Source organism: Odontesthes bonariensis, chromosome 2 (genome assembly GCF_027942865.1).
Source record: "Odontesthes bonariensis isolate fOdoBon6 chromosome 2, fOdoBon6.hap1, whole genome shotgun sequence".
In the NCBI taxonomy this organism is placed as follows: Eukaryota; Metazoa; Chordata; class Actinopteri; order Atheriniformes; family Atherinopsidae; genus Odontesthes; species Odontesthes bonariensis.
Genome location: NC_134507.1, coordinates 28924755 through 28939070, shown reverse-complemented (window position 1 = coordinate 28939070; position 14316 = coordinate 28924755). Strand labels below are relative to the sequence as shown.

General features: G+C 41.1%; 1 protein-coding gene across 2 annotated transcripts in view; it reads right to left on the bottom strand.

Moving 5' to 3' along the window:
• The window catches only part of gfra1a (gdnf family receptor alpha 1a), a 167721-nt gene that overhangs the window by 32789 nt on the left and 120616 nt on the right, over positions 1-14316 (bottom strand). For both annotated transcript variants that reach the window (XM_075480989.1, XM_075481000.1), the window contains 2 exons: positions 10752-10861; positions 7480-7614 (listed from right to left, as the gene is read on the bottom strand). In XM_075480989.1, coding sequence (XP_075337104.1) covers positions 7480-7614; positions 10752-10861 — 245 coding nt within the window. The remainder of the gene's footprint in view (positions 1-7479; positions 7615-10751; positions 10862-14316) is intronic.

Below are 14316 nucleotides of genomic sequence, written 5' to 3'. Positions count from 1 at the left end.
AAATGCGATTAATCGTGATTAATCAGGGAAATCATGTGATTAATTAGATTAAACATTTAAATCTTTGCCCAGGCCTGGTAATTTTCCTTTTGAAAATGACATAATGACACCTCTGACTGCATATTTATTTCTACTCATTTTGTAGTTGCTTAGCTTCATATATTGTTCTGCTATGACTCATTACAACTACTGGAAAACATCAGCAGCTGAGATGGACTGCCGGGTTCAGCCTGAGCAGGAGTTCCCATGGATGTGGAGGGAAAATGGCCAAATATTCTGTGATATCTGCAGGAAAACTAGCACAAGCAATGGATGACTGGAAAAATGGACTAATCCATATTGAAGGTTTGATGGTAGTCATCCAGAGGATTAAAGAAAAAAGAAACTGCGCGGATAGATGATTGGGCAACTATAAATAATGACAGAATTTCAACATATGTTTGACAGGAAAACTAAGAAATAATGATTGTTTTTGTCATGAAAATTCCTTTTAATGCCAGCGAAACAATGAAAGATGCATTTTAAAAGACAACTGAATCATTCTGGAGAAATAACGATAACAATAAGTGACATTTTCAAAAGCCAGTTAAACCATTTCCAACTCAATTACTTTTCAGTGCTTACATGACTAAACGAGAAAGAGAAGAAAAATACCGGCTATCTATGAGCCAACTGCAGTCAACAAGCTGAATATCAGCCGATAATGATGCATGAATGATGTAGCTGTGCATCCCTACTTAGAATTTGTTCAAAATAAAGGACCACCTGAGGTTAAAACTGAACTCAGAAAGGATTGAAAGGGAAAAAAAACTGTGCTGAGACAGATTTGACCTCAGAATTTCAGAGGATCTTCCTCTGAGCCTCTGACTGATTTGCTCTTTTTATCATTTCTGTATCATTTCCTCTCAAGCAGGAAACAATACATCACTCTGAAATGTTCCAACTCCATCGCTGCAGCAGTTAACCATGGCGTCCAACAAGGGTCTGTCCTGGGTCCCCTTCTCTTCACTGTCTTGCACTGTCTCCAGATGACTGCAGTCCTATAGAGTCATTGTGCGACTGTTTAGAGCAAGTCAAAAAGTGGATGAACCAAAATTTCCTTCAGTTAAATCAAGAAAAAACTGAGGTCATTGTGTTTGGCAACAAAGAGAAGAGGTTTGCTGGCAGTAAACATCTTGAGTCACTGTCTCTAGAAACTAAAGACCAAGTCCGGAACCTCGGCGTGCTGATAGACTCAGACCTGACCTTCAACAATCATATCAAATCAGTCACCAAATCAGCCTTTTATCAACTTAAGAACATATTCCAGAATTAAGGGTTTCATGTCCCAAACAGATCAGGAGAAGCTGATTCATGCTTTTATCTCCAACAGACTTGACTACTGTAACGGTCTTCTGACTGGACTCCCCCAAAAGAGTCTCAAACAGCTGCAGCTCATTCAGAACGCTGCAGCCCGAGTTTTAACCAGAACAAAGAGATCACATCACATCACCCCAGTTCTCAAGTCTTTACATCGGCTCCCGGTCAGATACAGAATAGACTTTAAAGTTCTGCTGCTCGTCTACAAATCACGGAATGGTTTAGGTCCAGAATACATGAACGACATGCTGGTAGAGTATAAACCCAGTAGAGCTCTGAGATCTGCTGACTCAGGTCAGATAGTGGAGCCCAGAGTTCAAACTGGACCCGGTGAAGCAGCTTTTAGCTGTTATGCTGCACACAACTGGAACAAACTACCAGCAGAACTGAAATCAGCCCCAACTGTAAGCACTTTAAATCCAGGTTAAAAACATTTCTCTTTCCGTGTGCTTATGGTTGAGTTTATATTTTTCTTTTTCCCCTCTTCTTTGATGGCTTTTAACTGTGTTTATATTTTTATTATATTTTTTTTCTCTTTAAATTGCTTGTTTTTATGCTGCTTTATGCTGTTCTTTTAAATGCCTTGTCTTTATGTAAAGCACATTGAGTTGCCTGTGGTATGAAATGCGCTATATAAATAAAGATGCCTTGCCTTGCCTTGCCTAGGACAAATTATCCGTAACCATGGACTCAGTTTTCACTGCTATGCTGATGACACATGTACATCAGCACAAACCCCTCCTCTCAGCTCCCACCCATGCAACTCAACAACTGCCTGCAGCAAATCAAAGCTTGGTTGACCTCTAACCTCCTCAAACTTAACAGCAGAGGTACGGAACCTGGGTGTCATCCTGGACCCCACCCTTTCATTTTGGTCCCACATCAAGAGTATGCCTTTTTTCACCTGGGAAACATTTCAAGACTCAGTAACAGAGACCCTCATCCACTCATTTTTCTCCTCCCGTTTGGACTACTGCAATGGTGTCCTGTCTGGGCCACTCAGTAAGGCAACTTCACTGGCTCCCAGTCAGAGCACACGTCACCTATAAAATCCTTCTCTTGACCTACAAATCTCTCCACTCACTCGCACCTAAGTACATCTCTGATCTCCTCCACCCCTACTCCAAGTCACAGGACCTACTTTCCGTTCCTCGCACCAGACTAAAAACATATGGAGATAGGGCCTTCTGTTCAACTGCCCCTACCCTATGGAACAATCTGCCACTTCACATCTGTTCTGCCCCCCCCTCTACTACAGTTCAAAAAGAATCTAAAAACACATCTCTTCTCCATGTCCTACTCTTCTTAAACCCACCCCCCCTCGGCCCTACCCTTCCCCCCTTCTTTTCTCTTGTTAAAGAGATAGTTCGCCTCTTTTGACATGAAGCTGTATGACATCCCATATTAGCAACATCATTTATGAACATTTTCTTACCCCCTGCTGCGTCCTGTGAGCCGAGTTCCAGCCTCGTTTTGGCGTTGATGAAGGTAGTCCGGCTAGTTGGCTGGGGTTTAAAAAATAAAGCGTTTTGCTTCTCAAAACAATATGCATTCAAAAGAGTAATACATTTGCATCACAAAATCGTTCTCCAGGAAAAAGTCAGACCTCACAATCGCTCGGCCCTATTTTCTCTGCTGCCGCCTGCCGACAGCCGCGCCTGTTACGGTGTTTGCTGCTCGGAAGCAGGGGACTGCTCGGTCTACACTTTGGTCTGCACAGCAGGCAGTGATACGAAGGGAGAGAAAATAGGGCCGAGCAATTGTGAGGTCTGACTTTTTCCTGGAGAACGATTTTGTGATGCAAATGTATTACTCTTTTGAACGCATATTGTTTAGAGAAGCAAAACGCTTTATTTTCGGGACCCTAGCAAACTAGCCGGACTGCTTTCGTCAATGCCAAAACGAGGCTGGAACTCGGCTCACAGGACGCAGCAGGGGGTAAGAAAATGTTCATAAACGATGTTGCTAATATGGGATGTCATACAGCTTCATGTGAAAAGAGGCGAACTATCCCTTTAAGCGACCTTATTATAATTATAATTATTATAATAATAACTTGCTATATAAGTCCAAGTTATTGTTATTATAATAAAGAAATCATAGCAAGCTTCACAATAACTAATCCATGAAGTTATAAATCCGGTGAAAAGATGTATTTCAGATAAAACATTAACCCACACATGGAAAAACAAGGACTGTAAACGAGCGCTAACAGAAACTTGAAGATCTCCGATCGTTTGAAGCTCAGACTTTTTGATTTCAGGGTCAAACCGCAACATAAACCGACTAAAAAAAACAATTTTCCCCCCATTTCCCCCTGAAAGAAGAGCGACACTGATGTGACCTCCATCAGCCTAAACAGCATGGTGCACTTCAACAAACAAGATATCATCTTCCCACTGCAGCAGATCCCGGCGTTCGCAGTGTGACTTTGACTCACACAGACGTCTGCATTACCACTTTATATCTCACTTTACATGCACAAGGTTTGTTGTAAGACTAGAATTATTTGGGGAGGTGTGACCTTTGCATATTCAGGGAATGGGCACTGGAAAAGCTTTGAATACATTAAGGCTCCGGTGTCGCTTCGGAATATTAAAGCAGAGGATATAAATCTCAGCCGGGGAGTCACATTATGACTCGGATAAGCTGTAAGACAAATTACAGGATAGGAATTCCACGTGCTATCTCCGGACTAGATATTCTTACAGCTTCTACCAAATATAAAAGGTAAATCACATGACATATGGGACAATATAACCAAAGATTATGGGCTTCTTTTTAATAAGGTCAAAAGCTAAATAGGTTGCAAATCGCCGTTTTAAGCCTGAGGAATTCTGATACATCTCAGTTGAGAAATATCTGCAATTTCTAAACTACAGCAGGAGAACAAAAAAGCCATCTTTTCTGTCCATGATCCGGCTTCTTATTAGTCATGACCCTGTAAGCTGCTGTGTGTGTTGGGGATCTTCAGAGTTGTCAGTTCCAGTTACTGCTGAGCAAGCTTAATGAGAGCAGAAAGAGGCAGGGCACCAAAGGAGGGAGATTGAGACCAGACAAGGAAGCCCGAGCGGGACGAGAAGAAGCAAAAGAGGAAGGGGTTGCAATGGGAAAAATATGTTGAGGAGGAGGCGTATCCCTCCAAATTGCTCATCAAACAACTACCTACAGTGAATAAGAGCAAACAGATTTATAGAGCTCGCATTAACCCACATTAACCCTATTTGATCTAACAAATCTCACACTGACACTTGAAGCCAGCATTTATCAATACATGTGAGAAACAAAGAGACACGCCGACTGCAGAGGCCTCTTTTATCTACTGCAGACCGACCTTGTTAACCCCGAACAGTAAAAAGCTAAAAGAGCAGAGAAACCAAGAAGAAGAAGAAGGAGAGGAGAAGACGAATGAGAGGGTGAAACAGAAGAGAGTTGGTGAAAATGAGGCTGCATCTTGTTGATGTTTTCTCATCTGTTCGCCGTCCTTCTGACAGAGGAAAATCAAGCCGCCCACACAAGCTGCAGCTCATTTCACTTGTTGTGACTGCAGCTCATTATTCGCACCATTTTCTGGAGCACACAGTGGCTTAAGGATGAAGTGACCCACTGACTGCCTGACACAGTTGTCTTGTGGCTGATTGCTTCTTTACCTGATTACATTAAAAAGGCAACTGCACACTTAAGACAGCTGAAAATACAGCCAATTTTCTCCTGAACAAAGCTTAACGAGGTATCATAAACAGTATTATGATTTTATTGAAAATCTGGACAACGAGCTACAATATGCTGCTGCTTTTATTGGCCTACATAAAACATCTGGTGCTGTGGATTGTGTTTAAGTGAAGTAAAACCTTCTCGGTATGGGACTCTTATACAGTCCACTGGTTTGAAAACTACTTATCAAGCTGCGTGGTGTGACCGAGGGCGTCCCACAGGGGTCCGCCCTGGGACCACTCCGATTCATTATTTTCATCAAAACCTTCGATCAAAATGTTTTTCATGATAATTTTCACTTTTGTGTCGACGATATCAAGATATGTGGCTAGATCAGGCTCTTACTCAGATAAGACTTGCATTTAACACAATTTGTCTGATTTAGAAAGCTAAGCTGTGCTAGTTTGTGGTGACATTGTTTACATACATGCATGTTTACATGCCTTAAATACAATCTATCATGGAACTCCAAGGGTGACATATATCCATATATCTATATATATATATATATATATATATATATATATATATATATATATATATATATATATGTCACCCTTGGTCTGCTGTTAAGATATCTAATCACGATTAATTGCATTATTATCCATAGTTATCTCTATCTAATATAATATAATCTAAAGACTAATTTCATAATATTTTCACTTTTTCTATATGTACTAAATGCACCTTAAAGAGATATTTGTTAATACTCTTATCAACATAGGATTGTCACCCTTGGTCCGCTGTTAAAATATCTAATCACGATTAATCGCATAGTTGTCCATAGTTAACTCTAACTAATCTAATCTAATCTAATCTAATCTAATCTAATCTAAAGATTAATTACATAATATTTGCACTTTTTACATATGTACTAAATGCACCTTAATGGGATATTTGTTAATACTCTTATCAACATAGGATTGTCAACCTTAGTCCGCTGTTAAAATATCTAATCACGATTAATCGCATTATTACCCATAGTTAACGCTATCTAATCTAAAGATTAATTGCATAATATTTTCCCTTTTTCTATATGTACTAAATGCACCTAAATGGGATATTTGATAATACTCTTATCAACACAGGAGCAGATAAATATCCTTGCTTTATGCAAATATAGATGATATTTATTTATGCAACAATCCAAAACAACAAGCCGCATTTTTTGGTAGAAAATAATATTTAAGACTCAACATAACGACAGTAACAGCAGATAACTTCGGTCTTATCTAGAGAACCATGTGACATAGTTTTGAAGATGAACTTGCTTTATGTATTTTAGCTTCCAGTCCACAAGATTAAGCCACATTCCTTCTTGATTTCCCACACTATGGGGTGGACCAATGGTCATATTCAAAGATGATGGTAAGAATGACAGTTGGATGCTATTCACAACTTCCCCACTAGATGTCACTAAATTGCTAAAAAGATGGTGTGTGTACCCAAACAAGTTAATTAAATTCTAGTGTTATCCTCCTTTCAAATCAAATCAGCTTCCAGCAAGCCTAAAATAATTAAAATTCTCATTTCAGATGTTTTATTCTGACACTCGAGATTATCTGACAAGAGATACCATCCAGTTTTTGTGAACTGGAAAGACTTTATTGCTAAAATAAAGTGACTCTACTGAGCATTATCACGGTGGAAAGATCATAACTATTAAGAGACTTCTTCAGTTTCAAATACTTTGCTTTTGTGTTGAATTTACTCGGGCAGTCAGTTTAGATGATGAGAAGATAAGAAAACAATGAGGCCTGCTGTAGATCTCAGAGGCTTAAAAAAACCCAGGGCTCACCTGTGGTTTGATAAATGTAGGGGTGTGCTTACCTATCTAAGAAAATGACTGCAAAATGTTAATTTCATGTCATTTTGCTTGGATGCGTCACCTCTATTTATAGGAACAGTCTCAAGTGGCATCAGTGGTTTGCTGTTAAAATATGCTGCAAAAGTTAAGAGTTTTCATGCGTTCTTATTTTTCACAAAAGCAGAAGTGGGAGAGGAAAAGTGCGTCTGTGTGAGACGGTTTGTTAATTGAAGTCTTTGTGTAAGAGGGCTGGATGCAAAAGCGGCTTTCTGTCAGAGATCTGGAGCAGGAGTTCTGCTTTTAGGCTTTTAGGCTCAAACACAAACACACAGTGATATAAAGAGATATGCACACATTCAGGTGCTGTGGTGCAATACGACGGGTTTCTCTGTGAAGCGGCGGGATAACAATACAAGCAAAGGCAATTGGATATATTTGGTGTGGAGGAGAGACCGAGCGAAGCAGAGATGGGAAAATAAAAGAGGGGATGTGGGAAGCAAAGCTGGAAAAAGAGGGGATGAAAATAGAAAGAGGAACAGATACGTTCGAAGAAAACACAATCAGGGATCAAAGAGCAGCTGCACGGCGGGAAAACTCACGGAGGCAGGTGTTCTCTGTGAAAAACTCGGTGAACTTGTCGCACTCGTCCTTGTTGTTGCCGCTGTTGCTGCAGTCGCAGTAGGGCGACACGCTGATTCTGGGCAAGCGCAGGTAGTTGGGAGTCATCACAGTACCTGCAGCAGGTGGATAGAGAGAGAGAGTTAGAGGAACCACAGCCTTCCAATGACTGTCAGAGAGGAACAATCCTCCTCCTGCAAGGAGTTAGGGATGGCTCAGGTGATCCTGAAACATCCCATAGTTAAGCTACTATAGGCCCAGACTGCTGGGGGGCCTCATCTGTCACACCTTTCCTCACTTTACTCTCTTTTTCCCCCGTTTAATTTCTCAAATGATATTATGTACATGTGACATTATTGTGGTCATTAACTCGTGTTTCCCTGTTCCAACAGGTATCCTTTGAATGGTGTTACAGTGGGTTTTTTTCCCCTCTTTTCTGTCTTCTCAAACCCCAGCTGGTGGAGGCGGATGGCCCCCCCTTCCTGGTTCTGGTTCTGCCAGAGGTTTCTTCCTGTTAAAAGGGAGTCGTTTCTCTCCACAGTCGCCTCAGGCACGCTCAGGCCGGGAGATTGGACTGAAGACAAGTTTCGGTGCAATCTGTTGGTTTCCTTAGCTAGGAAATTGTTTTTGAATTGGCTCTATATGAATGAATTGGATTATTTTGTAAATAATTATGATTACAATGAACTGAATTCCAATTGGCTTGAATTGGACTTTATTATTTAAGTGCCTTGAGATGACATTTGTTGTATTTGGCGCTATATAAATAAAAATGAACTGAATTGAACAATCCTCCTCCTGCGCTGAATGATAAATGCATGATAACTAGGGCTGGGCGAGTTAACTCGTCATTATCGCGTTAACTCGTTACTTATTTAACGCCGATAAATATTTTATTGCGCATTAACGCAGGTTTTATTTATTTATCTATTTTCATTTAATTAATTAATTTTTTGCGGGGCTTTTGTGCCTTTAATGGATAGGAAAGTTTAGAGAGACAGGAAGCAGGAGGCAGAGAGAGGGGGAACAACAGGCAGCAAAGGGTCGTCCGATGTGGGACTCAAACCGGGGCCAGCTGCAGCGAGGACTGTAGCCTCTTGTACATGGGGTGCCTGCTCAACCCACTACGTCACGGACCACCCCTGTTTTATTATTTATTTTATTTTGTAAAAGTCTGTTGCTGTCTGCTGCGGAACCGGAAAAGAAAGTAATCGGTGGATCCACCAAACCTGGAGCAGGGTACGGAACTTTTACTCGGCCATTTTCATGGCCAAGTTGAATTGTCTTCTCAACGTAGTAGTTCCAGTCTAAAATATCACTTAAAGGGATACTCCGGAGTAAAATGCACTTTAGATCAATTTACGGGATGTTGGGAGTACATACGTCATTCGGATGTGTTTTAAGAATGTGAGTAGAGGGTCCCTAAATCCAAACCGAAGTGTCCCGAGGTCTTCATGTGGTCGGATATAGAGTCCAGAATGAATTTAATCAAGCCAGTACCTTTCCGGAAAAGTTGCTGCTGCAGCTGTCGCTGAAGACCGTGGTGAAGTTGGTTTGATATTGGTTTGAAAAAAAGACACCTTATTTCTAGCCTGGGCGAAAGCCGACTGTTGACTCTGTCAAACAGTCTGGGAAAACCCAAGAGGAATCCGTTTCCATGGAGGGCGGGACCTTACCCAACAACTTAAATTCATTGGAGTAACGGAGTTCCCTTAACCAATCAGTAATGTTTAGAAAGGACGTAGGTTATGCGCCGAGGTTCATGCTTACTCTCGCGAGGCTCTAGCTAGCGAATCACGCTTCCCACATCCGCTTTCATTATACCGGTACCATTTGATAAATCAAACTTTTCCCAAAGCCAGTTGGAAGGAGAGCTACGACATCCTTGCCACTAACAAAATTGACGAGGCATTCCTCTTGCTCTTGTTTTAATTGTGTAATGCTCTCCAGAGTTGGGACAACTTCATGGATAGCTTCTAGCGTTTTTCCGTCGCCATGTTTATTTCCGCTGCGGTTGAACTACAATTATATGGACTACAATGGACTCCGCGCGTATGTTCTGCGTCACCACTCGCAACTGTTTGCTGATTGGCAAAACACTGAGCGAACCGAGGTAGGAGGATTTGGCCAGACTATGTGCGGAGCCAAAATCTTTGGGCGGAAGTACGTAGGATGGCGTCGCCAGGCTACCTTATTTCCTTATTGTGAATATCTGTCGAATATCCAATATCAAACCAACTTCACCACGGTCTGTAGCGGCAGCTGCAGCAGCAACATTTCCGGAGCTGTAGAAGAGGTATAAAAATAGCGTTTTGTAGCGGTGACATGATATGCCCCTCTGACTTCCAGGCTAACGACTTTTGGCTAAAAACGGTCAAATCGAAATTCTCAAAACACATCCGAATGACATGATTTTGATGTCAACTCAACGTATGTACTCCCAACATCCCGTAAATTGATCTAAAGTGCATTTTACTCCGGATTATTCCTTTAAAGGCAAAACACAAAACTGATAGCAGCAAGTCATTCAAGGAAACAGACAGTGGAGCGAGGCTTCTACATAAAAACTACATAAAGATGCTGATGTTAAAAGTGTGTTTGCACAACAAATGTTATGGCACTTTCATTCATATGGCAGCACATTTAAAATAAAACTAAATGCTAAAAGCTATACACTACTTTTGGATTAATTTTTGGATTTTGCGTACAAATGCGATTAATCGTGATTAATCAGGGAAATCATGTGATTAATTAGATTAAAAACTTTAATTGTTGCCCAGCCCTAATAATAACACATTTGTGCATGGTTTTATTTATTTTCTTTCCACGTAAGAGGAGCAGTTTCTCTGCAGAGAGCGGAATGCAGAGGAGCTGGGGTGAAGAATGGGCTTTCTCTTTGCGAGGGAAAGCAAATAGCTTCAGTCAGTGATTTCTCACTCCCCCAATGGATTGTTCCCTCGAGCTGGCTGCACTCCAGAATAGGCCTTTTTATTTTGCAGTAGGCAGAATGAATTGGTGCTGTGTGGACAGTGTGTGTGTGTGCGGTCTGCTTTGGTTACTTGCAAGGACGAAGAAAAAGGGAAAGGATGGTTTGTTTAGAAGGAATCAGTTCTTCGTGTCAAAGTTTGACGTTACTTGGAGGTTCGTTGACATTTATGAAAGTCGGAAAAACAAAACAGAACCACTTCCATGAGAATGAATACTAAGACAAAAACGGACCAAAAAAAATTGTCAAATTTAGGCGTAAACTCACCAATCAGACCCGAGTAAGCGAGGAGGCAGTCGGCGTAGTTCTCCTTCAGACATCCTGACAGCGATCGAGGCTCCGACTGGCAGTTAACAAAGAAGTCAGCCAGTCGTGACCTAAAACACACACAGATCCACAAAATTATATCTCCCACCACACATCATACCAGAAATCCAGAAATTCAGATGGCCATTGTGATTGTAAACGAGCTCGGTCCTAATTAGTGTACTCTGGAAGTCATTTCTCTCAATTCAATTAGCCTTCCTAATGGCTGCCTTCAGTGGAGTAAGATGAGCCTCTTACGTATGCGGCAGCTGGTTTATATCCTGGAATGAACGAGGTGAAAGGCTGTTCTGGAGTGAGATTAAATGGGATAAACAGGCTCTTTGACACAGAGTTAAACCTTTTAATGCAACTTTTGGACACAAACATTCCCCTTTTTTACAATCTGGATCTTATTTAGGAAGTTTTCAGTCATGTTTCCAAAGGGAAAGAAGCACAGACTGAACACACCATCATGTATCTGTCAGTGAAACCAAAACTGAGGGGTTTTATGTGTTTTATTTCCTAAATCCACAGTTAAAATGGTACAAAAAAGGGTAAAAAAAAGGCTTCAAAAACTACACTTTCTTTGGAAGATTTTGCAAAAAAAAAAAGTTTGTTTTCAAGTTTTTATTGCACAAATCTGTCTCAGTGAGCATCTAATCCATCAACTAAATGCGGTTTAGCTCTTGTCCAGCAGACTCATAGGAGGTTGAGTCCAGCACAAGGGGAGGTGGTGTGTACTAGGCTTAGTTCAGCCTCCCATTGATCCTCTCTCATCACCACCCTGCGGTCTAATTCCCTGCAGTGACTCGGGGGGGGGATGTTGTGGATCTCGTTATAGAGAACTGAAATCAAACCTCTCTATTGTCAGTCGTGTCATCTAATGGCAGATCTGGAAAGGAGGCAATGTTCTTCTTTGCGGAGATATCTAAAGCAATCTGATTTTGGAAGGTCAGACTTCTCAGAAAGTTGTGCAAACAGAAGCGAGGCGAAGGCCTGAATCTAAGGTGGAGGTTGGGAGTGTATTGACACCGTTGAAAGGTTGAAATGTCTTTTAAACTGTGACCAGATTCTAATCGAATTGCAGATAATTGAATTAGAGGAGAACTGGTTTAATGGGGTTTGTGGGGTTGGGAAACAGGGAGCATATCACAGATCTAAAAATGGACCGGGCAGCTTCCACACTCCAGATGTATCCAGGCCTAACCCTAACCCCCCACATCGTCTGAATGTTACAGGCCCGGTAAGCTTAGGTTACTTTAAGTTCAAATGTAAAGCCGATGAACAAAACAGAAGGATAAAAGATGCTGAAAAATGTCTGATACTGATTTTAAGTTAATGATACACATGAGAAAGTTTAGTTTAGATGGCTGGTTGTACACCTTATGGTCGGTTAGTTTACCTGGCTTTTAACCCAGCTTGAGACTCTGTTTCTGTTATTGTTTTTATTGTTTTAATATTGTTATTGTTTGTTATTGTTTTTACATTGCTCTTATGTTTTATGCCTTGTACTTCGTGTTGTTATTCATGTATAGCACTTTGTTTCAGCCACGGCTGTTTTTAAAGGGCTTTATAAATAAAGTTGAGTTGAGTTTACTGGGGACAGACTCTCTCTTCGTTTTAACTAATCATCCAAAAAAAAAAATAGACAAAACCCTCAACAATCAAAGTTAAAGACGACCTGTTTCGGCAGCTTTTGACAAAGACAGAGAAGCAAAAGATGCAGAGGGGGATACTTGAATTTCCAAGAGATATATGCTACCATCAAGGTGCCAGAACTCATCCTACACTTCCCACAGCGTGGCTTCATGCACACAGAGTGTGTGGGCCTGACTGGCCTGCATCTATAGGTCACATCTGCATCTACAACCACATCTGTCTCCTGTTGAAAATGGACGGCGCATCGTGAAGAGGAGAATCGGACCACAACAACAACCAGGGACTGTCGAGCAGCTGAAACCTCGGTCAGCAAAGACAGCGAAATAAAGTTCAAACTTTATTTACAGAATACAGAAAACTTCCAAACTCATGATAAAACGGGCTTTTGCAACACTTTATGTGAATGAAAACATGAGGAAATGTTTTTAGGTGTCATATTCAGCGTTAAATATTCTACTGTGAAACGTGTTCTCATAATAATATGTCACAGCCAGTCTGAATTAAAGCAGATATTCAGGAAATGCAAATGAGTTTGGAACCTTTTAAATAAGTTTCCAACAATAAGATGGGTTATCCAATGACTACAGAAGCCATATTACATATTTCTCATTATTTGGGATAATATTGAGCTTGTTTTGTAGGTTGATTTAGTAGCGTTATGATTAAATAAGTTCAAACCAAAGCTTGTTTTCTCCTAACAGGATACGACACGTTGCACTGATTTCTTCGGTGCCGTTCAAGGTAAATGACCGATGATTTAGTGCAAAGCGGTATGCATCATTGGAGCACTGTGCCGTCTTTTTCTATCAAATCAAAGCATATTTATCTGGTGCCGAGGCTCACTCCTGCAGTTGATCAATATCACACCAAAGTGTTAAATGCATTTCCTTCATTGGGGAAGAAAAAAAGTCACATTTTATCCTCGTTTTTCTTCTGAACACGACGCCCATCTACAAGAAGAAGTGGTGTGAAACTGTCACCAGGAAGAATAAAACTCCAGCAACACAGATTGGTTGTTTATTTAAATACGTACAACCATATAACAGGAAGCAGCTGTATGTGCTGCTCATACAAACTTAGGCTGTGTTCGAAACCGCATACTTCTCCTACTACTCCTACTAACTTTTTGAGTTAGCATGCTAGTTTGAGTAAGCGAGAAGTTCCCGAATGCATACTAGATTCTCCGAAATGTTGGGTATGCATCATGAGGTTACTACTCATACTCAAACTACCCAAGATGCAACGTAACGTGGCGTCGCCGATCGTCATTTCCTGTCAAAACGGCAGTTTCAAGCTAGCTACAACGAGGGTAGGTTCACTTCCTGTTTTCAAAACAAAAGCACCAATTGTATCGTAATGGCTTTCCCTATGATAAAAGGCAACGGGTATTTCATTTTGTGAAAATAACTGGAAGTGCGTTGCTCACTACGGCTAGCTTTAGTAGCGCCGAATTCGTGGGAACAAAATTGTAAATAGCCGGTATTTTGTCAGGTTTTCAACACGTTGGGGATCTAAACGACTACTGTCTCGCCTGAAAATGTTTCAAATGTTGCTAAAGTTTACAGAGTTTAGAGCTTAACAGAAATCAGCTTCAGGCCGGCAGATTTCGGCTCGGGCAGGAGCGAAATGCATTGTGGGTAAACACTCTGCATACTGTCTGATCGATGAGTATGCAGTATGGAAGTATGGAAGTATGTAGTATGCGGTTTTAAACACAGCCCTCAGTCTATGCACTGCCAGCGGGATCCATCTAATCACACCAGTCTGGTTCAGAGCAGCGAGAGTCGTCAACAGCAGCCCAAACACCACACCTGACATATGTTAGGGGAGCTCGTGAAAATGCATGGCTTTAATCTATCTGTGCTAA